General features: G+C 54.1%; 2 protein-coding genes across 2 annotated transcripts; both read right to left on the reverse strand.

Annotated features, from left to right (window-relative positions):
* Positions 1-643: 643 nt before the first annotated feature.
* Positions 644-7,433, reverse strand: Crybb2 (crystallin beta B2). The gene is made up of 4 exons (XM_059249545.1): positions 7,007-7,433; positions 4,270-4,402; positions 3,256-3,398; positions 644-868 (listed from the first exon to the last, which is right to left on the reverse strand). The coding sequence occupies exons 1-4, from the start codon at positions 7,231-7,233 to the stop codon at positions 700-702; spliced, it is 672 nt and encodes a 223-aa protein (XP_059105528.1). The 5' UTR covers positions 7,234-7,433; the 3' UTR covers positions 644-699.
* Positions 7,434-18,008: 10,575 nt separating this feature from the next.
* Crybb3 (crystallin beta B3) lies at positions 18,009-22,922 on the reverse strand. Its single transcript, XM_059249715.1, has 5 exons — positions 22,848-22,922; positions 22,229-22,347; positions 20,554-20,686; positions 19,641-19,783; positions 18,009-18,174 (listed from the first exon to the last, which is right to left on the reverse strand). The coding sequence occupies exons 1-5, from the start codon at positions 22,920-22,922 to the stop codon at positions 18,009-18,011; spliced, it is 636 nt and encodes a 211-aa protein (XP_059105698.1).
* Positions 22,923-26,973: the final 4,051 nt, after the last annotated feature.

A 26,973-nucleotide genomic window follows, 5' to 3' on the forward strand; every position in this document is an offset into this window, starting at 1 on the left:
CGGCCACACAAGAGACCAAACCAACCCAGGGACAGAGGTGGGAGCAGGGGACACACGCAGACACGTGGCTAAGGCTTCTCCCGGGATGCAGGGGACGCTGCAGGGCCTTGGATCCTCTGGCAGATGCAAAGCAAACCAAGAAGCCACTGCCCCGCTCTTAGTGATGACGGAGCGGTGAGGGTGACAGATAACCGACCTGTCACCCACCCCGAGAATGACTGTTAGCATTATGTTGGGCAAGGCCCAGAAGGTCAGCCACGCTGGCCATGTGCAAGGCAGGGGGGTGGTAAATCAGATAGACAGAGGATCAGAGAGGTTGCCTGTGTGTTCTAGGTCACACAGCTATGCAGTGGCAGAGATGTAAGATTCAATGGAGCCTTGTTCCAGTTAGCAGATGCTCGCTAAGGGCCCTTTTTCCTTCCTTCCTCCCTCCCTCCCTCCCTCTTATCCTCCTCTCCCCCCCTCCTCTCTCTCTCTCTTTCTCTCTCTCTCTCTCTCTCTCTCTCTCTCTCTCTCTCTCACACACACACACACACACACACACACACACACACGCACATGTGCACACACATGTGCCCCCAGGCACACCACAGATAGAAGACCCACGGCAGGCATGTTGCAAGCCACACTTTATTCACTCTGGTGTCAGGAGGCCCCGGGGTGGTGGGCCTGGCTCCAGGGGAGGGGAAGGTCGGGGCTCTAACTGGAGGGGTGGAAGGTGCCTCTCTGGTGCCACTGCATGTCACGGATGCGGCGCACAGACTGCACCTGGGGGTGAGGGGCCCCGAAGTCACTGTTGTCCTTGTAGTCCCCCTTCTCCAGCAGGTACTGCAGGCCACGGTAGCCGGGGTACTGGTACCCAACCCACCTGCAGGCAGAGGCAGGGGAGGGGTGGGTGAGCTGGAGGGAGATGTGGGTGGGGGCGTCCTGACACCAGGACGAGGAGGGGGAAAGACCAGGATGCCACTTTCCACCCACCCCTCTGACTCTGAATCGGTGTTTACTTCCCTCTCCTGATGGGGAGCTCACTACCTCCCAACCCAAACCTTATATTTCACATGGGCTCCTGCACCTGCTCAGGACAGTCCCATCTTGGCCCGGTGCCCAGCAGCAAGGCCCGGGGAGGGGGAGAGACAACGGGAACCCTCTATCACCCACCCACCTTTAGAGCCTTCTCCAGGCAGGGTACCACTTGATGAAATGTCAAATCTTCCCCAGCCCAAGCTGAGGGACCTGCCCAGTGGACTCTAGACAACTCCATCCCTGCTCAGCAGCCCTGCCCGCCATCACCTCCATCAACCACGGAGAACAAGAGCGCCCCCAATGGCCTCCTCTCACCATAGGGCTGTGGTGCCGCAGCTTCCTTTAGATGCCGTTCTGGCCTTCAATTCCTACTCTCGCCTTCAGATCTCGGCTCAGGAGCCTCAGGGAAGCCCCTTAGATCTGTGTGGACCCTTAAATGATTGGCAGTTGTCCCTCTGGAGGGCAGGCCACACCAAGCAGGCACTAGATCCTCATCTGCCTTCAAATCTGGAGTCCCCGGCACAATTCACGGCACTTGACAGCGACGGGCAAATTAAATCAGCCGGGGACAGATGCCTGGCTGTACACAGAGGTTTACGCTGGTGGGGCTTGACGAACCAGGAAACCAGGGCACAGGATCAGGCTTGCTTTGTCGGGGCACCAACACCGTGATTTAAAGGGCCCACCTATCTCTGGGATGTGAAAAGCCAGTAGGGCTGCCTTCAAGATGCCACTGGTGAGGGAACCTGAGTCCACAGTGACTGATCACTGCCCTGCTGCTCCCCAGAAGGCTTCTGGGACCACAGCACTCAGCAGCTGTGGTGGTCACGGGGCAGGGCATGAGGAAAGAAACACTGAGGGTAACATGAAGAAAGGCTGGCAGCAGCCTGGTGATTCCCTGAGAGCTCAGGCTGCGTGGAGCAGAGCCCATGGGGAGAGCCTGGCACTCGCTGAACATCTCAGAGTGTGGGATGAACAACCAGACCTCCCCCATCCCACCCAGCCTGCTCCCATTTTCAGAGTGTCCTGTTCTTTCTTAATAAACTGCCTGTTTTCACCATGAGTAAGTCAACCTCACAGGTATGTTTGTTTCCTGGTGTCTGTGAGCATGACCTACATATACAACAGTGACAAATTCTCGAGTGTGTGTGTGTACGTGTGTCTGTGTGTGTGTGTGTGTGGTGGGGGGTGAGCATTCACGCATGTGCGGATGGGGAGGGGTGAACATGCCTGCATGCTCTCTGTATGAAGCCACACAAGGACATTAGGTGACCTGCTCTGTCACTGTCCTCTTTATTCCCTCGATACAGGGTCTCTCACTGGCATCTAGCAAGCCCCAGTCATCCCCCTGTCTCCACCTCCCACAGCTCTGGGGTGACAGGTGTGACGTGGGCCACACAGGGCCTTTTACATGGATGTTGGGAGGAGGAACTCAAGTCCTCCTGCTTATGCAGCAAGTGGTCTGAACCACAAAGCCCTCCAGGTGACTACCCTACTGCCATCACAATGTCATGAGAAGAGTCATTAGTGTTCAGGGCAGTGACAGAAAACACATCTGTGTTTAGTGTGGGTGCACGTGTGTGCATGGGTATGTGTGCATGCATGTGTGTGTGCATGTATGTGTGTGTTCCAGAGTGCGTGTGCATGTGTGTGTGTGCATGTATGTGGGTGGGGGTGTGTGCATGTGTATGTGTGCAAAAGTGTGTGCATGTGCATGTGTGTGGGTGTATGCACGTGCATGTGTGTGTGTTTCCAGAATGTCCCACTCATGGCTGCCTAAAAAGCTCAGCAACTGAGCTGTGGGTGTAGAATGCCAACTGTATGCACCACCCCAGCACACATTGCCTGAGGATCCACCTAGGACCTCATGGGTGCCACGGCTCACAGTGAGAATTCCACAGGCCGGAGGCCAAGATCACGTGTCAAAGTGGAATTTCTCCTTGCGTCTGTTCACAGGCTCAGGGGTCCGCAGGGCAGAAGCTCCACTTCCTCCCTCTGAGCTAAGATCATTCCATTCGCGGCACCTACTGCCTCCACCTGCCCAGGTAGACGCCGGGGGAGAGGAGGGGAGCACAGCCCAGGATGGAACTTCCCACAGCCTACAGGCTGGTGATTCCCACCCGGTGATGTGAAGGTGGGTGGAAGACAGAGCAATGACCACCCCAAACCCAGTGAGCTCAGAGCAGATCAGGACGCAGGTTCCCAGATGCTGAGGTCTGGGGTCACACTCACGTGCCACTCTGCACCCGCACGGAAGACACCTTCTCCTGGTACCCGTGGGCATGGAAGCTGGGCACATCGTCATCTACGATCTCCATCTTCTTACCGGTAAAATTGGGGTTCTCATACAGGATGATCTTGTGCTCTTGGCTGTCCTGCAGGCAGAGGGGGTGGGTGAAGCCAACCCTCATGGTGGGCGGTGGGACAAGCACCCTGGCTGGTGACCGGATGCCCACGGAGCAACTAGCATGGGACAGACCACCTCAGATCCTGTGCTCAGGGAGCATTTGGTCCTGAGAATCCAGGTTCCCTCCCTCCACCTCCACTTCCTGTTTTATAAACAGCAGCTGTGATACAGCACCTGCCTGCACACAGACAGCGTGCAGGCTCCTGGTGGCCTCAGCAGGTGCAGGGTCTCCCCCCATCTCCAGATCTACTGTCCCAGTGAAGAGGTTTTTCTCAATTATTATCCACCCTTTCAGCAGTTCTTACAATGTATGAGACAACTGAGACTCAGAGAGGTCAAGTGACTTGCCCTAAGTCACCCAGCTGAGAGGAGCAGAGTCCACTCAAGAGCTCAGATCTTGGGGAGATCCAGTCTTAGACAGAGGTCTGGGAGGTGCAAGTCTGGCTTTGAGAGGTGTGGGCACATAAGTGAGCGTGGCTGAGTCCTTTCCCTACCCAACCGTCCACATGCTAGTAAGAATCAGGGTCAGAAATCGACCAGAAGCTCATTGCCTGAGTCTGGACTAAAGCACCTCCCCCGCATAACCCCCCGGATGTCTTTAATACTCATGATTGCTAACTGAGCCTGACCCTAAAGGACACGGCCCACGGGACAACACAGCTGTCCTGGGAATGGCATCCCCTGGAGTTGGGCTATGAGGGAGTCTCTGCCAGCAGCAGAACTAAAATCAAACAGAGGCTTAGGAGGCCAAATGCCTTTGGCCACACCCCACAGTGGAGGTCCTCAGCCAGGGCACAGTGTGGGTGGGGAGTCTCCTGGGCCCTGCCCCTCTGGCTTACCACTTTGATGGGCCTCAGAGAGCTCAGGGAGTCTGTCCTCCGGCTGCTGGTCCAGGAGTCCCAGCGTGGGTATTCACCCTTTTCGAACACAAACTGCTCGCCCTTGCAATTGGCCTGCTCATACCCCACCCAGCTGCAAGACAAAAGAAAGGGCCAGTGGGTCTCTTACCGGGAGGGCCCTGGCACTCCACCCCGCTGCACTGGCCCCATCTCAACCCAAATACAGAGGAGATAAGTACAAGGTGACCTCGGTTATCCAGAACCCAGGCCTCACTGCCCTCCACCTCCTGCAGCACACAGGAGAACTAAACAATGAGGCTGAAGGACAGCTTGGCCACAGATGACAGTGCCTACCCCTAGTGTCCTAAGGCCAAGAGGATGCTGGGAAAATCATAACCCGTTCCAAATGCAGAACAAGAGCCCCATGACCCTATCTATCTAGCGCTGCTGGCCGGTGTCCACAGTGTTCGTGCCTCGGCCTGGAGACCACAAGAGGACAGGGTGACCTCAGCCTGGAGAGAGGAGAGCACTATCAGCTGGCCACTGAGCACAGCTCTGGACTCAAGGTCATGCAGGTCACAGCTTCATCCTCAGCAGGCTGCAGACTCAATTCTCCCATTGTCTCTCTACTTGCCTTGACACAAGACTCTAGCTCCTAGATTCAAGGTAAAGAGATGTCCAGCGGCTGCTTTGTGCTGGTGAGAAACTGGGCTGGAATCTAAAGAGGTTTGGGTCGCGTCTCTACAATGGTAACAGCCTCCTGTGCACCCTAAATCACCTGCAGGTGACTCAGGACACCAGATGCCTTGGGGTCACTGTGCAAGCGACTATCTATCCCACTTAAGGAACAGAAGTGAGTGTGCATTTGCTTAGAAGCGATTCCCCCCCCCCCACACACACACACACACACACAACCCAGATACTTTCTGCTGCTCATTGTCTGAACCCAGGAATGTGACACCCATGGATGTGACAGGGTTGACTATAATCCACAGCACTCTCTTGGGAGGGTGTGGCCCGTAGAGGACAGAGAAGTAGGAAAGAGGAAGTGGGAACTTCAAATGCCAAGTTTCTGGGGCTTTCCAGGGCAAAGACAGACACTCTCCCCCTGCATGACAACAGTGTCTGTTCAGATCTAGGTTGTCCTTGAGAGAGGCAACTGCGTCTGTCACATGCATTTAAAGGACAATGTACAGTAATGTACAGTAAGCAGATCCTGCGAGCCTGCTTCAGGCACTCTGTTCTTGAGCACAACAGTCAGAGCTCAGGCGTGGCTGAACAAAGCTGTTCATCATGGTGGTGTTTACAACACCCAACAGCCGAGAGAGTGGGCAGATTGGGGAACACATACAAAGCCACCATACATAATGACAGACGATACCGGTTCACAAGCTCAGCTGGACATAAATATACCACCAGGAGATCTGGCTTGAGGTGGCTTCCTGAGCTCTAAGCCCAGGAGTCTGAGGTGGGGTCCCGGATCTGCATCTAAAGAGTCTCCCTTCTGTGGTTTTGATGCGTAGGGACCTCAAATTGCTCTGAAAGATGTCAATGTGAAGTGTGACTTACGACAGAGAGAACATTGTGGTGCCTCCTAACATTTCACAAAACACTGCATAATTCCATCCAAATATAATCTTTAAAAAGCCCTACAAATACATGCACAAGAAAAAAATCTACATTTATACCAAAATCTTAATGATGAATATTTCTGAAGGGTAAGCTAAAGTCAAAATTGGAAGCAGGGGGACATGACTTTGCTAAGGTTTTCGTTCTTAAAATTGAGCACATATTTTAAGCAATAAACAAGAATTTTTTTTTCTAGAATTCCAGCACCAGGGAGTTCAAAACCCACCTGGGCTAAGTAGTGAGACCCTCAAAACAAAACAGAAAACAATTTTAAAAGTTAGTTTTAAAATTCAAGACATATTCTGAGAAAGAGTGTTAATGTCTATAGAACAGTTTTGAAGGGTGAGGAGGAGCTCAGAGGTGGGAGATTGCCTTGCGTAGACGAAGCCATGGGTTCCACCCTCAGTAACCACCCCCTCCCAACACACACAACTCACCAAACACACTAAAACTTATTTTCAATGTTAAAAGTATGTTTGGGAAATTCTCCCATCAAAACGGCCAAAGCAGAGGAGGTCAGACATTCTCAAAGGGTGAAGACATGTGTTCCACAGAGGCAGAGCCTGGTCCCCTGTGCAGACTAAGAACTGCACATGCGCAGCTCCGTTAGACTCGGGCATGAGTGGGCCGTCACACTCGGCACCTGCTGGTGCAGGACTCCTGAACCACCAGGCATACTGGTCTACTGACTTTCAGAGGTCACTGTGCCCCCAAACTCACAAGACATTTACAAAGGAGGGAGATGAGAGACACACACACAACCCTCATGCACCTCGCTGCATGGTGAGGGGAGAGGTGGCCCCATGATTGCGTCCCTTTTCTCCTGAGTAGGGACAGGGCCTGAAGTGTGACAGTAGAGGTGTCAGCTACAGAAAGGAGATGGGACATCAGAGAGGACAGTCCATGGTCAGACACCACACAGCCTGGAAGTCCCCTAACCGGGATGCGAACCCAGCCTCCTCAGCACAAACTCCCTCTGGGCTGCCAGACCCCAAATCTTGCGCCATCACGCACAACCTAGGAGCCCAGAAAGGCCAGACACCCCTAATGCAACATCCGATCACCAGGCTGACAGTCTCGGGCTCGGCAAGACCACCCAGATACTCACGGTCCAGCCTGCACCAGGACGGAACCTGCCTTTTCCATGCCGGTCTCCTTCAGGTTGGGGCAGGGCCCGCTGAGCTCATGGGAGTGACCCTGGAAGTTCTCCTGCTCGAAGATGATGATCTGGAGGGCATGGGAAGGAGTCAGACCGTGGGAAGAGCAGGAGGTGAGCAGCCACCTCAGAGAGCCTTGGGGCCGCAGGCCTCCACCCCTCCGATTCACAACAGGCATAAAGCGTGAGTGAGGGCCGGAGACCTGGAGCCTGAAGGCGCTGCTCTCCGAGCCTCAGTTCCTCTGCCAGTAAGATGAGTGGCAGAGCCAACCAGGAGCGGGGAAGCTGTCAGGATGATGGGCGCCAAGGTCAGCTCAGTCGCGAGAGAGGACATCATGGTGTCCTCCCATTTATGTCCATGCAGTGCTAGAGATGAACCAGGGCCACTCCACATGGCCAGCAGCCACTCTCCGCCTAAGCAATAACCCGGCTTCCCACAAATGCACCAACTAGGGCACCCGCTACGGAGCAGGGCTGGGTACGTGGCCCGGACTTGTGTGATGTAGCAGAAATCCGTGGGGATTATGCAAGCTGAACACACACACCAAACCTGGGATCTTGACAAAAGGTAGTCTCATGGCACTGATTCTGAGGTGCCACACCCCATATTCCAGATGCCACTCAGCTCCCAGGAGGTGTCACATCAGGAGGTCCAAGATGCCCCTCTACAGACACACGCATGTGTCTCCTGTGAACCCACACTTTCCTGGGTCCTTTTCCCCAAGCCTCTACCCCTGGAGGTCTCCAGGTCTCCCAGTGGCCACCCATATAAGATGAATCTTACTAGAAATCCCCCCCTTGTCTCGGCTCTGTCTCCTCATCGGCCTTGGCAGGGGTCCCGCAGGAATCCCAATCAGGATCCCGAGACTCTGCAGAGTGAAGGGACCCACGCAAGGCCCCGCAGCCATGAGCTAAACACGGACAGGGCCCACATTCACAACTGAGAACATGGAGCCTTTCTAGACACTCCTCTCTGTCCCCTGGAGATGGGAGCCTGCAGCCACCTCTGGATGAAGAAGTGGACAGGAGAGGGGTGAGGGGTGGGTGCAGGGTCTGTGAGGTCAGCACTGGCTGGAGAAAGCACTCTTGTTTCCCAGGCTGGGGATTAGTGAGATAAAGAGAGCAAAGGGAGTGGCCAGGAGGACTCCGGGGCAGATTCCACAGGCTCAGTTCAGCCGTCATGGTCACTGACCCCTCCAGGGACATCAGCGTGGGACACAGGCTCTGGTCCCCGGCTCTGTGTGGCCTGAGAAGGAACTGGGCTTTCAAGCTCTCTGCTTGGCAGATCAGGAAACCTGTTCGCAGGGCCATTGAGAAGGCTCTAGGATATGGAAGTCGGGGCTCAGTGGCCATTACCTGGCCTGGAATATAAGGGCCAGTGGGGAAGGGTCAGGCTTCCTGTACACTTGAGAAGCCCTGGGTCCCAGGGGTGCTGCACCCTGTTGCTGGTGTAAAGAGGATAATAACAATAATAATAACAACAACAACATAATAATAATAGCTGTTATAGAGTCTAGATTCTTTCCTGTTGACCAACCCTTTAACCGCACACTACCCAGTACAGAAGCCCCTAGCTGAAAGGCCCCAGACATGCACTCAGCGCTCATGTGCGCTGTTCATCGGAAACACAGATTTGAAGCGAGGCAGAGTGGGAATGAACTGTATAACAAAGGGGAATGTGAACATTAATCACCAGTTGCTTTTCACAGTTCCCGCTGTGGTTATCGGAAGATCTTAAATAACGTGTGTGATTCCTAGAATATATGCAACATCTCTGTACATCTGTGACACCCTAAAACGTGTGTGACATCACTGTATATGTATGTGAGGGCACAGTATATTTATGACATCAGCGCCTATGTGACATCACAGCATCTGTGCATGACATCACCGTACTGACGAGCTATACCCTGCTCACCCAACTCACCCAACTCGTCGACAACCTCAGGGCCTTTGCACATGCTGTTCCCACTGCCCAGGTGTCCTCACGGTTCCCTGTCTCCACATGGTGGCTCCCTCACTGGACCCCAGTCACCTCCTCAGGGAGGCCCCACCTTAAGCATCAAGCTGACACACTGTTTGCTGTGTACTCCACCTCAAAGGATCCCTTTAACCTACTTCATGTTTGATGCTTTTCACTCCTGGAGGCTACGGTCCGCCTTAAGACAGCCTGCCGACTGTCACTCAGGGAACATGCAGCTCAAGGAGATGGAATGAGGAGATGGGGCTGGGCCAGATTGGGTGTGGCTGGCCTCTGAGAGGTGGGAATAAGCTCCACCTCCTGAGGAGTGTGGGAGTCAGGGGGTGAAGCAGACAGTCAGAGCTAGTGTGGGCAGCGGGGGAGGGTGGAAGCTGGACCTGGTGTCTGGGCCTCACAATTGTTCTGTGTGTGACTGATGCTCCCCCTTCTATAGGCTGACGTTCAGAGAAGTCGAGCCACTGGCCTAGGCCACACAGCAGGAGTGGGGCTGAGAATTCTCTTCAGCTGGGACTGAGTCTCTGCCTCAGGCTTGGGGAGTCCCGTGGGCAATAGCAGATAAGCAGAGGAATTTAACTCTAAAATCGGAAGTGGATGCTGGGCACGAGGATTGGGTGGGGCGCAGGGAATCGGCCCCAAGTGGGCAGCTGGGGGAGACTGAGTCCCCGGAGGGCAGGGTGCAGAAAGGGCACCAGGAAGGGAGAAGTTGGCAACCTCAGGGCCTTTGCACATGCTCTTCCCACTGTTCCCACTCTGCAGAGAGAACTAGGTGTGTGGAGGCCGCCTGCGCCTCCCTCCAGCAGGGTACCCACCTTGGGGTTGAGGGGCTGGGGCTTGCCCGCCTGCGTCTGGTGGTCTGAGGCCATGGTGGACTCTCTGGCGTCGAGGTGACCTGAAAAAAAATGAGGAAGCCGCATGAGGACCTTGCTGGTCCTCGGCTTCAAGCTGCTATGGGAGCTCTGGGTCAATCCCGGCCCGGCCCTCGGCACTCAGGCTTTGCTTTTGCCTGGTTTCAGATTGTTCCAGAAGCAGCCACCTGGCCTCTGTTCCCCCCTTCACTATGATCCAGCCCCACGCTAAGTGGAAGGACCCCCTCCCCCTCGGTTCCTCCCTGCCGCTGGGCTCCTGAGCTATGGCGTTATGTTAGGAGACTTGCCCACGTCCACTACCAGCTCACCGAATTTTCTACCTTCAGATGTTGAACTCAGTTGAGCTGGTCTAAATGTTTGCTCTGCCACCTGGCAGCTGAACAGCCACCCCTAAGCCCCGCCCTCTCCCTGTGCCTCAGTTTCCCACTCTGTGCACCAGGAAAGCAGCAGTGGTACCTCACCCTCTCTGTGAACTAGGACTCCGTACAACTGTGTGCCTCTGACAGGGCCCTGGAACACACTCTGCACCCAGGAAGGGACAGCCAGGGTGGCATGATTAGGGACATTTCCAGTGGGATTTAGTGCCACTGAAATCACTGCGCCAAAGAGCGGGTGCAGCTGACCTCAGCACACAAGTTTCCCCCACGGCTGGCCCAAGGGAGCCACAACGACCAGGCACAAGAAAGCTGGCTCAGCCACCTAGACACGGTCAAGGCAGGGCCACCTCTGGTTCACAGACGCATCTTCCTTCCCGTCTCCAGCAGAAGAAAGGAGGAACTTTGTCCAGGCGCTGACTGTGCACCGGGTCCGTCTACTGTGTTGTTTCCTAACCCACGGCAGAGGGGCTTAGATTACCCCCTCTCCCCACTTAACAGAAGGGAAAACTGAGGCCAGGTGCTGGTCTCTGCGCCACGCTTTGCCACAAGGAGGAAAGAAGAGCAAAGGGCCGAGCAAGCAGCAGAAGCCTTCTTACCAGATCGCCAGCCCCCGCGAGTGCCGTGAAGCCCGGCTGGTGGGAGGTGGTATTTATACCTTCCCCAGGGGAGCTGGTGCCAAGATGGGTGACTGCTGTGGCCCTGCGGAAAGCGGGATGGGAATGCAGGCTAAGCCCTACACCAACGCCCGGGTCAGCAAATGCCCACAGACATTGTGTCTCCACACAATAATGTCATTAGCTTTCAGATTCGGCTGCGCCAGTGTGTCAGGCGGCCGGGCAAGAAGATGCCCACTTTGCATGCATCAGCCATCCCGCTGCCAGGACGGGGCCATGCCAGGTTCACGGGTGCAGTCACCAGGCCCGAGGGCACAGCAGACAGAGGCCTCAGTGTTCCTGGGGGAAGCAAGCAAAGAGGCACTTCAGGAAGAGGCCAGCATTCATTCATCCATCCACCCATCCACCCATCCATATACTCCCATGCCAATCCACCCATCCACCCATCATGCATTTTCCTGACTAGTTTTATGTCAACTTGACACAAGCTAGAGTCATCTGAAAGGAGGGAACTCCATTGAGAAAATGCCTGTAGCACGAATCTTAAAAGGTCTTATTAATAAAAAACAAAGGAGCCAGATACTGGGGTGAACGCTGGAAGATCAGAGAAACAGAACAAGCCACAGCCAACCTCACCTTGCCAGTTCCTCAACTGATCTTGTTTCCTCAAACTGGAAGCATCTGAGAGTCCTCATCTGAATGGATCTCAGCTGAACTGCTGCTAAAAGCCTAAAAGCTTAACAAGGGTTCTAGTTCCGGGTCCTCACACCTTATATACCTTTCTACTTCCTGCCATCACTTCCTGGGATTAAAGGCGTGAGTCACCATGCCTGGCTGTTTCCAGTGTGGCTTTGAACTCACAGAGATCCGGATGGATCTCTGTCTCCAGAATGCTAGGATTAAAGGTGTGTGTGCCACCATTTTCTGGCCTCTATGTCTATCTAGCGGCTGTTCTGTTCTCTGACCCCAGATAAGTTTATTAAGGTGCACAATATATTGGGGGACACACTATCACCACAAATGCCTCTATAATATCTAACTGTAAGGCATTTTCTCAATTAGTGATCAATGGGGGAGGGCCCAGCCCATGGTGGGCGGTACCATCCCCGGGCTGGTGGTCCTGGGTTCTGTAAGAAAGCAGGCTGAGCAAGCCAGGGAAAGCAAGCAAGTAAGCAGCACCCGTCCATGGCCTCTGCATCAGCTCCTGCCTCCGGGTTCTTGCCCTGTGTGAGTTCCTGTCCTGCAGGGACAAGGCGGACCAGGAGGCTGGCTTTGGAGATTGAACTTCGTAGGGGCTGCCCACACCAACTGTGTGCCTAGGAACCCGTGTCCCCACGTGGGAGAAGTCTCTCAGAGCTCCACCCCTGGCCTGTCACTGCCCTGGGTGCGTGTCCTCCAGAGTGCATGTCTTTGTGCAGCCCAGCCTCTGTCTTGACTTTCAATCCAAGGTCAAGCAAGAGAGAGGGGATGTGCTGAGGCCGAGATAGCAGATCCCCTGTCTCACCCATTTTCCACCCTCTCAACAGCCACAGATGCACACACACATACACACCACGTAGCACACAATACACATGCACGTAACACACCACACACATGTACACATGCAACACATAGTTGTACACATACAACACAAACACACACGTGTACCCACACACAAACCACATGTACACAGTACACAGACATACACACATACACATAACACCATGTAGTACACACACACACACAATCACACACATACACACCACACAGTACACAAACACATGCACATACACCACACAGTGTACACATACTTGCACACACACACACACACACACACACACACACATACACACACCTTGGCCCACACTATTTCTCACTTGTCCCAACACTGCTGCTCATGCCTTTCCCGCCTGTCAATCATCACAAGGGCAGAGGTGCCATCTGCCCGGCTTGCCTTCCGTGGCATCTTCAAAGCCTGGAGCCCGACACAGACCAAGCGAGAAAAAGCTGGGCAGCTTGAAAGCTGCAGACACTTGGCATGTAAAAGGGAATCAACATGGCGGTCCCTCAAAAACTGCATGGGGGTGGTGATGGGGTAGGCTCAGTTGGTAGAGTGCTTGCCTGTGGGCTCCCCAGCCAGAGGAGGATGGTGGAGCGTTGCCCATACCCCCAACATCTCTCGGAGAGGAGAGCACTGCAGGAGTGGGGCCACTCCCGACCCAAATCAGGCTTGGGCCTGCTAACCCCACGGAGACAAAGGCCACGTCACGTCATGTCACGTCACGTCACGCCACGATAAAGTCAGTCACGATTCTGTTCCTCCCCAGGGAAACGGCTTCCCAGAAATCACGCGACATCTGCTAATCTGACTGATAGGCTGGAAGAGTCATCCCCGCCCCCCTACAGCACTTCCCCCCCTTGACCTCTTCCCTCCCCTCCCCCACTTAAGCTCGCCCCCTCCCATTTCAATAAATGAGTTGTCATCCGCAAGGGTCTCCCATAGGTTGTTCATACCTGACGTACTCCCTGCTGCCTGAGACCCTGCCCTCCAGCTCCTCTTCATTCCTCGGCAAAGGCTGAGCAGAATTTGGGGACCCACGCTTACCTACTCTGTGGCACCACAGGAATACACACGTGAGAGGGTAGAGGCAGGAGGATCAGAAGTTCAAGGTCATCCTCAGCCACATAGCGAGTTTGAGGCCAGCCTGGGCTACCTAAGACTCTGTCTTTAAAAGTTATTTATTTTGGTTGCAGTAGAGAAACGGAGTAGGAACTCACTGGGAAACTCCATCCCAGCTGGCGTGTTGAAGACGCCATGCAGGGCCGCTGCAGGGAAAAGTGACTGGTGAACTCACCTGTCGGTAGACCCTTCATACAATACCATCTGTCCGCAGGTGCAATGGGGGCCTGGCCATTGTGGGATAACCAACTGCCTTCCAACCGAGTTCAAGGTTTGCACAACAGAAGGAAGTTCATGCCCAGTACTGTAAACCTGGTCAAAAGCCCATGCCTGGGAAGGTCATGGGCCCTGGGGAGAACTTATTGTTTTCTAAATGGCCATAGTCAAACTGCCTAAATGTTTCTATTTATAGCCACAGACCTGAGCTCTCAACCTCAAAGAAGCTTCTCCCCGGAGCCAGCAGAAGTCGATGCAGAGATCTGTAACTGGTCAAAGTGCTAAGTAAGTGGCTGAGTGCTCAGCTCCGAATGGAACATGGCTATCTACCCCCGCTCAAGGCTCAGGGAACATCAGGGAAGGGGGATGGAGAGAACGTGAGTCTGAGGATGGGGAAGAGCCACAGAATGCTGTCTTGTGGACAACACAAGTCTACTGCACACATGAACCCACAGCACATAAGGCCAAGCCACCCCACATTTCAGTGCGGTTCAGAAAGGGATAGAAGAAGCACCACCGTTAGCTAAGGAGAGAGTGGCATTTTGATGGATGCTAGAGAAAGGGAGTCATTTTGCTTTTATTGTGTGGCTACCGGTGGGTTGCCCAGGGTCCTGGTGACTTTTTATCGTCAACTCAACACAACCTAGAACAGTGGTTCTCAACCTGTGGGTCACGACCCCCTGGCAAGGCCCTATCTCCAACAATATTTATATTACGATTCCTATTAGCAGCAAAAAAATATTACAGTTATGAAGTAGCAATGAAAATAACTTTATGGTTGGGGGTCACCACAACAGGAGGAACTGTTTGATGTAGGAGGACATAGCCCCCTGTGGTGGTGCTGTCCCCAGGCAAGTGGCCTGAGCTGTCTACAGGAAAGGTAGCTGAGAACGTCAGAGAGCAGCCAGCAAGCAGCGTTCCTCCACGGGTGGGCTCTGCTCTGAGTTCCTGCCCTGACTGACTCGATGATGAACTGCAGCCTCGAAGCACGAGATGAAATAAATGCTCTCCTTCCCTGAGTCCAAGTGTTTCACCACAGCAACAGAAAAGCGCGCTAGGACATCCATGTAAACATGGACAGACATGGCCAGGCATGGTGGTGCTCACCTTTAATCCAGCACCCAGAAAGCAGAGGCAGAAGGATCTCTGTGAGTTCAAAGCCAGCCCTGGTCTACAGAGCCAGTTCCGGGACAGCTAAGGCTACACGGAGAAACCCTGTCTCAAAAACAAAACAAAAGACAAACACAACTTGATGTACCATGGCTGGCTGATATCCATGGAAGGCCTGTCCATATCTGAAGAGAAACAGTGGAGGAGGGGTGAATGGGGGAAGAGGAACTGGGAAGAGGGGAGGGTTGGAAAACTTTGACTGGGATGTAAAAACAAACAAAAATAAATAAACAACAACAAAAATAGGCAAACACATCACCCCATTAGTTTTTAAATTTGCTTTTATTTATAATAAATCTCAAATTCATGTGCATAGAAAGTACTGTGTTAAATTTCTTTATGATTCATTATCAGGAAATATTTGACTATTTTATGTACCTTTAGACCCACCGTTATCCACTACACAAAAGAATTCTCAAATATCTCAGAAGCCTTGGCCGGCTTCACAGGCCTCCTCTCACTCCCCCTCCTGCAGGCTTCCTTCAAACCAGGGTGGGGTGGGGTGTTTCCATTTTTTCAGCCCATCAAAGGAGGGCATGCTGGGACAGGGTTGTCCAGCAGCCTGAACCTTTCTATGTATTCGGTCGGCCACTCACTCCATCATCATCCATTTATTTCCCAGAGTCTACGGAGGACTCGGTGGGAATGAACTCACACACACACCATCTGGGTGCAGCTGACAGCTGACAGGTTCACAGGCTCGCAAAGCTCTTTGCTGTGGCAATGACCCTTGTGTGGACAATGGGCTCAGTGCAAGGAGCCACAGCTGAGCCACTTCTGCATCCTCTGGACACGCTCAGCCCACAGTAGGTCCTCAGAAAATGTGTGTTGACTGACTTAAAGAGAGAGAAGTCTCTACCAGAAGGAGGTTTCAAGACCAGAGCTCCAGGCTGGACCTTTTACTGGGGACTTGGGGATGCCACCGGTGGAACACAGCTACGACACTTGAGAGCAGATTGTCATTGGGGCTTCCTCACATTGTGCACGGGCATGTTAGGCCACGTGACTCCTTCTAGCCAAATAATAACCACAGACCCTTTAAAAGCTCTCTTCTCCTGCGTGTTCCTGAGATGGTGGCAGGGTGGGGTGACAGTCTTTATCCACCCCGAACACCATGTGTGGCCAAGCTCCTGCTGACCAGGACAGTGGTATGAGGGAGAGACAAGGATGCCCATCATTGCAGCGACCTTGACCAATGCCCGTGGCCGTGAAGACAGCAGGCCTTGGCGTCCCTTTTGGACAAACACAATGTAGTCCTTGGATGCAAAGCAGTCAGGAGTCAAAGTGCCTCTCAGATCATCCAGCTGGGAGGAATTTTCAGATCTATCCAAAGGGACCGTTGTCTGTGCCTGTCATTCGTGACACCCCTTGGTCTCTTGAAATAAAGTCAACTATGACCCACTTGCATACAAATTTTCAAATTAAATAAATAAGAAGGCCTTCCCTTAACTACAGTGTAAAGAACGGTGTGATACAATGTTGCAGTAGCTAAGGGCTTCCACAGGGCTGGGGAAGAGGCGTGAGACATACAAAAGGCCTTCCCTTGACTAGAGTGTAAAGAATGATGCAATATAAGGGCTTGACAGGGCTGGGGCAGGGTGCAGAGGCTCACCTAAGTTTCTATTTTTAACTGGCTCAGCATTGGGCTAGGCCGTTATTACTGAGTGAATGTACGTTGGTCTCTTCTTACCCTAGCCAGAAGCACTTGTTCAAACACCATGAGAGAAATTGCCTGGGTGCCAGGATTTGCCAAAGTGGTAAGGAGGTTCTACCTAAGGGGTGGGGACCCCCAGCTGTTCAAGCACCAGCTGGGGTGAGGTTTATTGATGAGCCTCTCAACAGGAGACGCCAGAGCCAGCTGCCATGTTGCAGAGAGCTTTGGGGCTCCATTCCTGGGGCACAGTGAATCCTCGCCGCACAGAGAGTGCAGGCGTGGTACCTCTGTACCTCAGAGGTACAGCATCGGTGGCCCCTGTGTCGGGATGGTGGATGTTAGAGCAGCCAAGGGGCCCTGGTCTTCCCCCTCAGAAGCTGTCTGCTCAGGGGCGTGCAGCCAGATCTCTGCGCCTCTGTTTCTCTGCAAATGAGAATGGCTTCAGCTAGGGCAGCCCTGCACTCAGGCGGCTTGCTTCCCTCAGAATGAGCGGCAATGGGGTTAACTGCCTGATGGGGGATAGAGGAGAAATGACACAGGAAAGGGTGGGAGAAAGGAAGGAAGGGTGGAAGGACAGACGAACTGACTGATGGAGGGGGGATGGATAGCCAACGGATGGTTGGATGGATGGATAGATGTGTGGGTGGGTGGTTGGTAGCAAGGATGCATGAATTGATGGAAAGAAGAACATATAGAAGGGAAGAAGGGAGGAAAGATGGATGGATGATAGACAGATGAATGGGTGGGCAGACAGACAGGAAGATGGATGGAAGGGAGGATAAATGGATACATGAGTAGGTGGGTAGATGGATGAATAAATAAATGGGTCAATAGATGGATAAATGTGTAGATGAATGAATGGGTGGGTGGCTGGCTAGCTGAGTGGATGGATAAATGAGTGGATGGGTGGATGGGTGGATGGGTGGATGGGTGAATGGGTGGGTGGATGGGTGGATGGGTGGATGGGTGGATGGGTGGATGGATGGGTGAGTGGGTGGGTGGGTGGGTGGATGGGTGGATGAGTGACTGAGTGGGTGAATGGATGGGTGGGTGGGTGGTGGATGAGTGGATGGATGGATGGATGGGTAAGTGAGTGGGTGGGTGGGTGAGTGGGTGGGTGGGTAGATGATCATATGAAAGGATGGATGGGTGAGTGGATGAATGGACAGATGGACGGCTATTCAGATGTAGGCACTAGTAGTGGAAGTCAGCCTGTGGGGGGGGGACATGGACTCAGCTGACAGGACTGGACGGACACAGGCACACCCTCCTCCCCTCCTTGCGGGTCTGGGCCCCCTCCAGACTGGCCTCCACAGCCCCACCACAGGAAGTGACGCAGACAGAGCGGCGTGGCTGGTGGGCTTTATTGAGTAGGTTCGGGAGGGGACACAGGCGCTGGGCCCTGGGGTCCGTGTCCTCAGCTGCTCAGGAAGCAGCCACGCTTGTGCCACTTCTGGTCGCGGATGCGGCGCACCGACTGCAGCAGCGGCTGGTTGGCGTCCCACTCGTTCCAGTGGCGGAACTCGCCCCGCTCGAACACGTACTGGCGCCCGCGGTAGCCGGGGAACTCGTAGCCCACCCACCTGCGGAGGATCATATGTGACGCATGTTCCTCCTGTCTCCCCCCTCTGGCCAGGCCCAGCCCTTTTAAAGCCTGCCTTTGCCATGCTCTCCACCCGCCTCAAGTCCCTCTTGGCTCCCCAGCGCTCCTGAGCGGCTAACCATTTACTTTTCTCAAAGCGTCCCTTGCACAACCTCTGGGCACCGGTCCATCCTCCCATGCCAGGCTGAGTCTGAGCCTCGGCACCTGCTGCTCCTTCTGACTGGAGTGTCCTTCCTTACCTGATCTCTTGTCTCCTGGAGTGTGTGTGTGTGGGAGGTGGGGTGTCACACATACCCCTGAGACTCACAGAGACACCTTCCCCCAGTGTGCCCATCACACTCACCCTCAGACTGGCACACCTGAGCAGAAGGGCTGCCCGACTCTAACTGACCACAGGACCCCCATCTCTGACGCTCAGGGGAAAGCCACAGACTATGTTCTCACTGTCATCTCTCCAGGCTCAGTCCCAGGTTCAAACCCACGTGGAGAAGAAAGGCAAGGTGACCCCGAGGTTGTGGTGACCCTGAGGTTGTGGTGGCCCCCAAGGTCACATTAGCAGCTGACATAGCAAGGCTGCTCATAGCTACACTCACTCAGGCCCCTGATAATAACAGAGAACGTGAGATCAAGGTCACTCTGAGAATCAGTTCCAGGCCTGCGGAGTTAGGACAGCCATGGAGACCTGGGTGGGGACCATGCGGTGGGGTCGAGTCACTGGACTGAAGTAGAGCCAGACTGTCTGGGAGCCTAGGCTGTCTAGAAACTTCAATGGAGCAGAGGGGTGCGAGAGCGTTCCCATGGAGGGGAGGGGGGGAGAGAGACAGAGAGTAAGGAGAGGGGGACGGGGGGAGAGAGGGGCAAAGAGCAGGGAGGGAGTAAAGAGAGATTGGGGAAGGGTGGGAGAGAGGGGGCAAAAGGAAGAGGGAGAAGGGAGAGACAGAGACAGAGAGAGACACAGAGAGACAGAGAGACAGAGAGGGAGGGAGCACTGCACAGTGCTGTCCTGGACTTTGGAGTCTGTTTGTTTTGTTTTTTGTTTGTTTGTTTTTTTAAGACAGGGTTTCTCTGTGTAGCCCTGGCTGTCCTGGAACTCACTCTGTAGCCCAGGCTGGCCTCGAACTCAGAGATCCACCTGTCTCTGCCTCCCGAGTGCTGGGATTAAAGGTGTGCGCCACCTTGCTGGTGATGCAGTTCTTGGATTTTTGAGGCAGGACCTGACTCTGGAGTCCAGGCCACCTTCAAATTCTCCTCCTGCCTTGCCTCCAAAATGGTAGGATCCTGGACTGGGCCATCATGCCCCACCCCATGGGCTTTGAGTGAGGTTGGGTTCAGAGTGCGGGCTGAGTCCCTCATGTGTGTGGAGCTGGCAGCCGTGGTGGAGCTGGTGCTAAAGGAGCGGCCGCCAGCGGGTAGAGCTGGAGCAGAGGGGGCTGGGGGTTCCCTTACGTCCCGTTGATGACCCGGATGCTGGCCACACGGTCCTGGAAGCCATGGGCCCACAGGCTGGGCACGTCATCATCCACGATCTCCATCTTTCGCCCACTGAAGGCTGGGTTCTCAAACAGGTGCAGCTTGTGGTCTGGGCCATCCTGGGAGCAAAGGTCAAGGGTGAGTGGAGCCCCCCCCCAACACACACACCTAGAACAGGAAGAACCAAGTCCCCCCAACCCCCTGCAAGAGAGAGGAACTCAAGAGACACCCCAGAGCTGAGCAAGGCGGAGGAAGGGGGGCTGAACAGATCTCCTCCCACCAGCCATCACCACCAGAAAGGGAAACTGAGGCTCAGAGGGGCCCCAATGACTCATGCCCCAGCCTCCCCTCTCCTAGGCTGACTCTGGCCTCATCTTCCGGGTTTCTCCTCCTCTGTTGTCTGAGAACTCTGTTCAGACATCGGGAGGAAGGACTCGGGTAGTTTCTGTGTTCATGGAGGAGCTGGGGACACCGGTGATTTAGTGTCCCTGTGGACCATGTCGGGAAGTACCAGGGAAGAGCGAAATCAGCCTTGGAGTGACTCTCTGGGTTCCTAACTTCTGTTTCTTTGAACAGCGTTGATCTGAGGTTGGACTTTGAGGTTTCTCAGGTTAACTGGGTTACTACGAAGGAGTTCAGGGTCATGTCTGCCAGTTCAGGACAAGGACCCTAGTGTCCTGCCCCCGTGCCCACTCGGGAGCCGGCTTCTTCTCACCCTACACCATTGTTGAGGTAAAAATAAATCCGAGGCCTGTCCAGGAGGGATCACAGTGGCCAAACTGGCCAAAGCTAGGTACACACACACACACACACACACACACACACACACACACACACGCACACACACACGCACACACGCACACACGGGTAGCAACGGGTCCCGACTCACAATGTGCAAAGGCCGGAGGGACAGGAGAATGTCACTGCGTCGGCTGCTGGACCAGGCATCCCAGCGAGGGTAGTCCCCTTTCTCCAGGACAAACTGTTCCCCACGGAAGGCCCTGCGCTCGAACGCCAGCCACCTGAGGGGCGAGGGAACAGGGTCACCTCTGGTGTGGCTGAGCAGGGACCCACACGCAGGGGGAAGAACGGGAACAGAAGACCTTCCTCACCCCTAACCCAGTCCAGACCCCCATGCTGCTGTGAGGGGCCTGCAGGGACTTGCTTGGGACTGATGCTCAGAAACCCATCCTAGGACACGGGGAGAATCCACTGCGGCCAAGTTTGGGTGTGTGTGTGGGGAGGAGGTAAAGTCCCCCGCAGTGCCTGCCACAGGCTGAGCAAAAGATCCTGGGTGAGGGGCTGGAGCAATAGCTCCGCTGTTAAGAGCACTGGCTGCTGTAACAGAGGACCTGGGTTCAACTCCCAGCACACACATGACAGCTCATGAGCATCTGAACTCCAGTTCTAGGGGATCCAGTGACCTCTTCTGGCCATCAAGGGTACTGCATACACTGGGTGCACAGACATGCATACAGGCAAAACATTCATATATATCAAATTAAATAAAACTTTAAAAATGATCCGCAGGTGAGTCCTGCTGTTCTCCTCCTCATCCCCCTCACCCTGCCCCTTCCTCCCTCCTCCCTGCCCCCCTCTCTGTCCTTGTAAGTATCATCCACCTCATCCCCTACACTCTCTGAAATCCACATCTCTGTCCTCAGATGAGGAGACAGAGCTGGCAGACATGCCGCCTGAGATCACAAATGGGAAATCCAAGCTCTGGACTCAGTCTGAAGGCCAGAGCTCAGTGTGGGCAGCGAGGGGCCTGTTTGCCTTGAGTGCAGGCTCCAGACACCTAGTTTTCCTGGCCGGTTTCCTCTGTGATGCTATCCAGTTATAGAAAAGAGTGCAGCTCTCACAGGATGAAGCCTCATGATAAAACTCATATGAAGCTTGACAGGGTAATAATTCCTAAAGCTATTTAATGGTAGGTACCATTTCTATTTATATGGCTTTAGTTTTTTTAAACTTTCATGGGGTGGTAGTGGCACATGCCTTTAATCCTAGCACTCAGGAGGCAGAGGCACGTGTATCTCTGTGAGTTCGAGGCCAGCCTGGTCTACAGAGTGAGTTCCAGGATGACCAAGGCTACACAGAGAAACATTGTCTTGAAAAACAAAAAAACAAAAACTTTCATCTGTGTGGGTGTTTTGCCTGCATGCATATCTGTGCCCCTCCTGTGTGCCAGGTGCCTGTAGAGACCAGAAGAGGGTGTTGGGTCCCCTGGAACTGGAGAGACAGACAATTGTGAGTAGCCACATGGGTGCTGGGAACTGAACCCGGATCCTCTGCAAGAACAGTCAGTGCTCTTACTGCTGAGCCATCTTTCCAGCCCCTAATCTATATGACTGTATACAGCTGGTGTTAACTTGGTGTTTCACCGGCTGGCGCCTCCTTCCTGTTCCTGCCATACATTACAGGAATCGAAAGCCAGGATTCTGTCATTTTATGGATGGGGAAACCATGGCCCAGCAGGGCAGGGAGTTGCCCCAGGGCCCAGGGCGGATCTGGGGCCTCAGATTGCAGGAGGCTGGGGCAGTGGGCACTGCCCGGGTACTCACGGTCCGGACTCCACCTGGATGGAGCCCACCTTCTCCAGCAGGCTGTCGGTGAGGTTGGGGCACTCGGCCAAGAGCTCACATCGCTTGCCCTGGAAGTTTTCTAACTCATACACAATCACCTGGAAGAACGGAGGTGAAAGCCTCGTCCCCTGCGGAGCTCCAAAAGCCGGGCGCTTCCTCAGAATGGCAGGGAGTCCACACACAGGTCCACACCGCCCCCCGGTGGCCACCATGAGCAATTACAATAACGCCACTGGTCTCGGTTAAAATCACCAGGGCAGCCTCAGAAATGCCCACCCCATCCACGTGGGATGTCCCCTCCAAAGCCCCAGCATGTTTTGGAAGAGACAGAGCCAACTCTGCCACACTTCCCCCATCTTCCAGTCACGGAAAACTCCAACCCGTTTTATCTCATGACAATTCTGGGGCCAAGCACAGCAGCAGGCATCCCTTCCATTTTAAAGATGTTAACGCCCGGAGACATCAAGACACTCAAGCCAAGTCACAGAGGAAAAACAGAGCTTGAAGCTACATCCCTTGAAGCCTGGTGCCCCTGTAGTCCAGTGAGTCCGTCGCTGCCCTCAGCCCTGGGCTCTAGGTCCCGTCAAGACCCTGGTACCTTGTAGCTGCCCCCAAGGCCTCCGTGGCTCTTGCCAGCTGCAGCCTGCTCAGGCGTACTATGTTGCTCCGCCATCTTTCCAGGGACACTTCTGCCTCAGACAGGAGGGGAAGGGTGTCACCAGCTCCACGCAGCAATAACAGGCGCTGATGTGGCTGGAACCAAACAGCAGTGAGGCCCCTTCTGCCCACGTCTCATGGCCACAAATCAAGATCACAAGTCCGTCACTCAGTCACTCAGCAAACGCCCCCTGAGCAGCTGCGTTGGGCCATGCATCTGGGCCAGTTAGTGGGATTGGGGAGTCTTGGGGGCCCAGGAAAGCAAGACCACTCAACTGAGGCCACAGGGAAGAAAGGACTCAGATTGGATCAGCGCCTTTCCCCACACACCAAAATGCTCCCTTCCCAGGGCTGGGCATCTCTGTGGGCTCTCTGCAGCCTCGGTGCCCAGGACTGGACACCACAGCCAGGATGAACAGCAGACAGGAGAAACAGACAGACAGACCAAGCAGCTGTGAAATGGGCTAGGTCCGTGAAATCATCCCAGGCCACGAAGCTGGCTACTCACTCCACAAACCTATTGCATGCTCGCTGTGTTCCAGGCATTTGAATAGTGGACCCTGACTGTCTCTCTTAGCCTCAGGGTGCAGAGACACAGGACCTAGGCTCTGCAGACTTCTACTCACCAACATGGATGTATGGACATGTGCACATACACTGTCCTACACACACACACACACCCGTCCCCGACCTTCACCTCCCTTACGACCTGCCTGAGGCCCATCATGCCCAGTGGCTTCTGCTACACATCTAACTAGCATCAGCAGGGCACGGGCTTGGCCCACCTCATAGGGATGCCCCAGTATACATAGAGGGTCTCTTCCCTTTCTCAAAGCCACCCAGTCCTTGGCAGCCCAGGCCCAGCCCACACACACAGAGCTGGGACCCACAGACACTACAGGTCATCAGCTCCATCTGTGGCCAGGCTTAGTGGCAGCTGTGGGTCCTGGAGGTCAGTCCCTACCCTCGAATGAGCCACGCACCAGCCACGCACACCCAGAGAGATCCGAGGTTAGGCCCGCCCTGTACGGTGTTGCACACCCCCCTGTACGGTGTTGCACACCCCCCTGCCTCACCCAGTCCGGAACAAACCTGCCTCCAGGGCCTGCTGTCCCCAGACTGGCCTGCCTCCAAGGCTGGCCTATTTATGGGTGTATTCTGTTGGCCCAGCACATCACGGCCTGCTGAGAAAGCACCCTGTCCACCCGATCCTGTCCGGGTCATTTCACCCTAATGGTAAGCCTGGGGAGGCCCCCAATACCAGTCACCTCTGACGAAACCCTGATGACTCCCTAGGGACCCACGGTCTTTGCTGACTTGGTGGGAGGCACGACAGGCTAGACGGGAGGCCGGGAGCACAAATCCCTCTAGTGACCCTCGATTCCCCTTTGGCTTCTCAATGCCGTTTTCCTACTAGAGTTCTCAAAATTCCCAGACAGGCTCCAGACCTTGAATCAGGGCATCCCTGAATCCATGTGCTGGGCCAATGGATTGAAGTCAGATTACCACAAATGTATCTTCTAAATTCCCCTGTAAACCCATGCGGCCATTTCCAAAGGCTATGACGTCAGTGAAGACATGTTCCTCACGAGGGCAGCGTGTATGAGTGACAGCTGCCATTGTAGACCTATTACGCACTTTTGGTTTTGTGACTGGTATGTTGATCTTTAGGGGAGGAATTCTGATCTCCATATTAAAGACAGTGAAGAAGCTGAGCTCAGAGAGGCCACGCCAGTTACGTAGGGTCACAGAGCTGTGTGCTACAGTCTCAAGTCCTCCAGTCGGCCTAAGACCTGATCACTGGATCCTGGGGATATTGTCGGTGACCCCTGAACTCTGAACTTTGCTGATCCCATGACCCCCAGGAGTGAGTCGAGTTCTCAGTCATAGCCACACATGGACTGGGGTTTTTGCTGTGTGAGTATGTACTGTACAAGTCGGTACACGTGTGGCTGGGTGGGCCTGCTGTCCTGCTGTCCTGCTGTCCTGCTGACCTGCTGTGGCACTCTTTGCCTTATTCCTTTGAGACAGGGTCCCTCACTGAACCTGGACCCAGACCCACAGTCAGCCAGTCCCAGCAATCCTCCTGTCTCCACCCCCAACACCACTGAGGTTACAGGGGCTTCCCACGGAGTACCTAGCCATCTCCCCAGCCCCGGAAACGAATGTTAGTTACTACTGACACTGTGATCAAAGTACCCGACAGAAACAAGGGTGGACGGTTTATTCTGGCTGACAGTTTGAGACCACCACACGCTCCGGCACCATGATGCTCTCTACAAGTGGGCAGAGACCAGCAACCACCATGTGGCTGTTGCTTTACTTCGTCCCCCCAGGACCCTGCCTACCAATGATAGTTCACACCAATGGCCACTTTCTGCCACAGGTGATGAAGCCAGGATACTGGCTGGGATACAAAGAAAAGGACAGTGCTGGGGACAGCATGGCACCCTCCCCTGGACCCTCCAGCGTCCCGAGTTCTCTGCTGTGTCCGCACTTCCATCCGCCATTCCCTAACCCACAGTTCTGAACATCGGCACTGCGGCCATCAGGGCCACGCTGCTCTTAGCCAGGGTAGCATGGGGCCCTGCCGGTGGGTGGGAACCTGCTGATCAGGATCTCTACCAAAGCTGGTCATCACAGTGCCGGCTGGTCATCAGAGAGGAGGGAGCCTCAACTGGGAAAATGGCTCCCTAAGATGAGGCTGTGGGCATTTTCTTAATTAGTGATTGATAAGGGAAGGCCCAGCCCATTGTGAGTGGAGTCATCCCTGGGCTGGTGGTCCTGGGTTCTATAAGAAAGCAGGCTGAACAAGTCACGGGGAACAAGTCAGTGAGCAGCACCCCTCCATGGCCTCTGTGTCAGCTCCTGCCTCCAGGTTCCTGCCCTGCCTGAGTTCCTGCCCTCACTGCTTTTGATGATGAACTGTTCTGTGGAACTGTGAGTGAAATAACCCCCCCCCCATTTGCTTTTGATCATGGTGATTTTTCACAGTGATAGTAACCCTAAGATAACCACTATGCCTGGGTAGGCTATTGATTAACGTCTATGAGGGTTAGTTAATATTGTCAACTTGACAGGATCTAGAATCAGTCACAAGACAAGCCTCTGGGCATACCTGTGATTATACTGTCACTCTCTGGGTACACCTGTGAGGGCTTACATAAATTAGGACAGTCTGTGGGCACACCTGTGAGGGATTATATAGACTAGGTCAGCCCTGGGCACACCTGTGGGGGTTATATAGATTAGGTCAGCCCTGGGCACACCTGTGGGGGTTATATAGATTAGGTCAGCCCTGGGCACACCTGTGGGGGGTTATATAGATTAGGTCAGCCCTGGGCACACCTGTGGGGGGTTATATAGACTAGGTCAGTCTCTAGGCACACCTGTGGGGGGTTATATAGATTAGGTCAGCCCTGGGCACACCTGTGGGGGGTTATATAGACTAGGTCAGTCTCTAGGCACACCTGTGGGGGTTATATAGATTAGGTCAGCCCTGGGCACACCTGTGGGGGGTTATATAGATTAGGTCAGTCTCTAGGCACACCTGTGGGGGGTTATATAGATTAGGTCAGTCTCTAGGCACACCTGTGGGGGGTTATATAGATTAGGTCAGTCTCTAGGCACACCTGTGGGGGTTTATATAGATTAGGTCAGCCCTGGGCACACCTGTGGGGGGTTATATAGATTAGGTCAGCCCTGGGCACACCTGTGGGGGGTTATATAGATTAGGTCAGCCCTGGGCACACCTGTGGGGGGTTATATAGATTAGGTCAGTCTCTAGGCACACCTATGAGGGGTTATATAGATTAGGTCAGCCCTGGGCACACCTGTGAGGGATTTCCCAGATAAGGTTAATTGAAGTGGGAAAATCCATTGCAAAGATTAGCTTTAATTTTAAATTTGACAAAACCTAGAGTCTCAATGAGGGATTGTCTACTCTGGGTTGCCCATGGGCACATCTGTGGGAATTGTCTTAATTAAGTTCATTGATGTGGGAAACCTACCCTAAGTATAGGTGGTACCATTCCCCAGGCAAGGTTTCTTGAACTACATAAAAGTTG

Source organism: Peromyscus eremicus, chromosome 23 (genome assembly GCF_949786415.1).
Source record: "Peromyscus eremicus chromosome 23, PerEre_H2_v1, whole genome shotgun sequence".
Taxonomy (NCBI): domain Eukaryota; kingdom Metazoa; phylum Chordata; class Mammalia; order Rodentia; family Cricetidae; genus Peromyscus; species Peromyscus eremicus.

Coding starts and splice junctions, on each gene's coding strand:
- Crybb2 (XM_059249545.1), bottom strand. CDS start 7,233: ATGCCTGTTGTGAATCGGAGGGGTGGAGGCCTGCGGCCCCAAGGCTCT. Junction 3,399..4,269: donor CTCTGAGGCCCATCAAAGTG/GTAAGCCAGAGG, acceptor CTCTGCCTGCAG/GACAGCCAAGAGCACAAGAT. Junction 869..3,255: donor GTGCGGGTGCAGAGTGGCAC/GTGAGTGTGACC, acceptor CTCTGCCTGCAG/GTGGGTTGGGTACCAGTACC.
- Crybb3 (XM_059249715.1), bottom strand. CDS start 22,922: ATGGCGGAGCAACATAGTACGCCTGAGCAGGCTGCAGCTGGCAAGAGC. Junction 22,348..22,847: donor GCCTTGGGGGCAGCTACAAG/GTACCAGGGTCT, acceptor CCGTTCTTCCAG/GTGATTGTGTATGAGTTAGA. Junction 18,175..19,640: donor ATCCGGGTCATCAACGGGAC/GTAAGGGAACCC, acceptor GATCCTCCGCAG/GTGGGTGGGCTACGAGTTCC.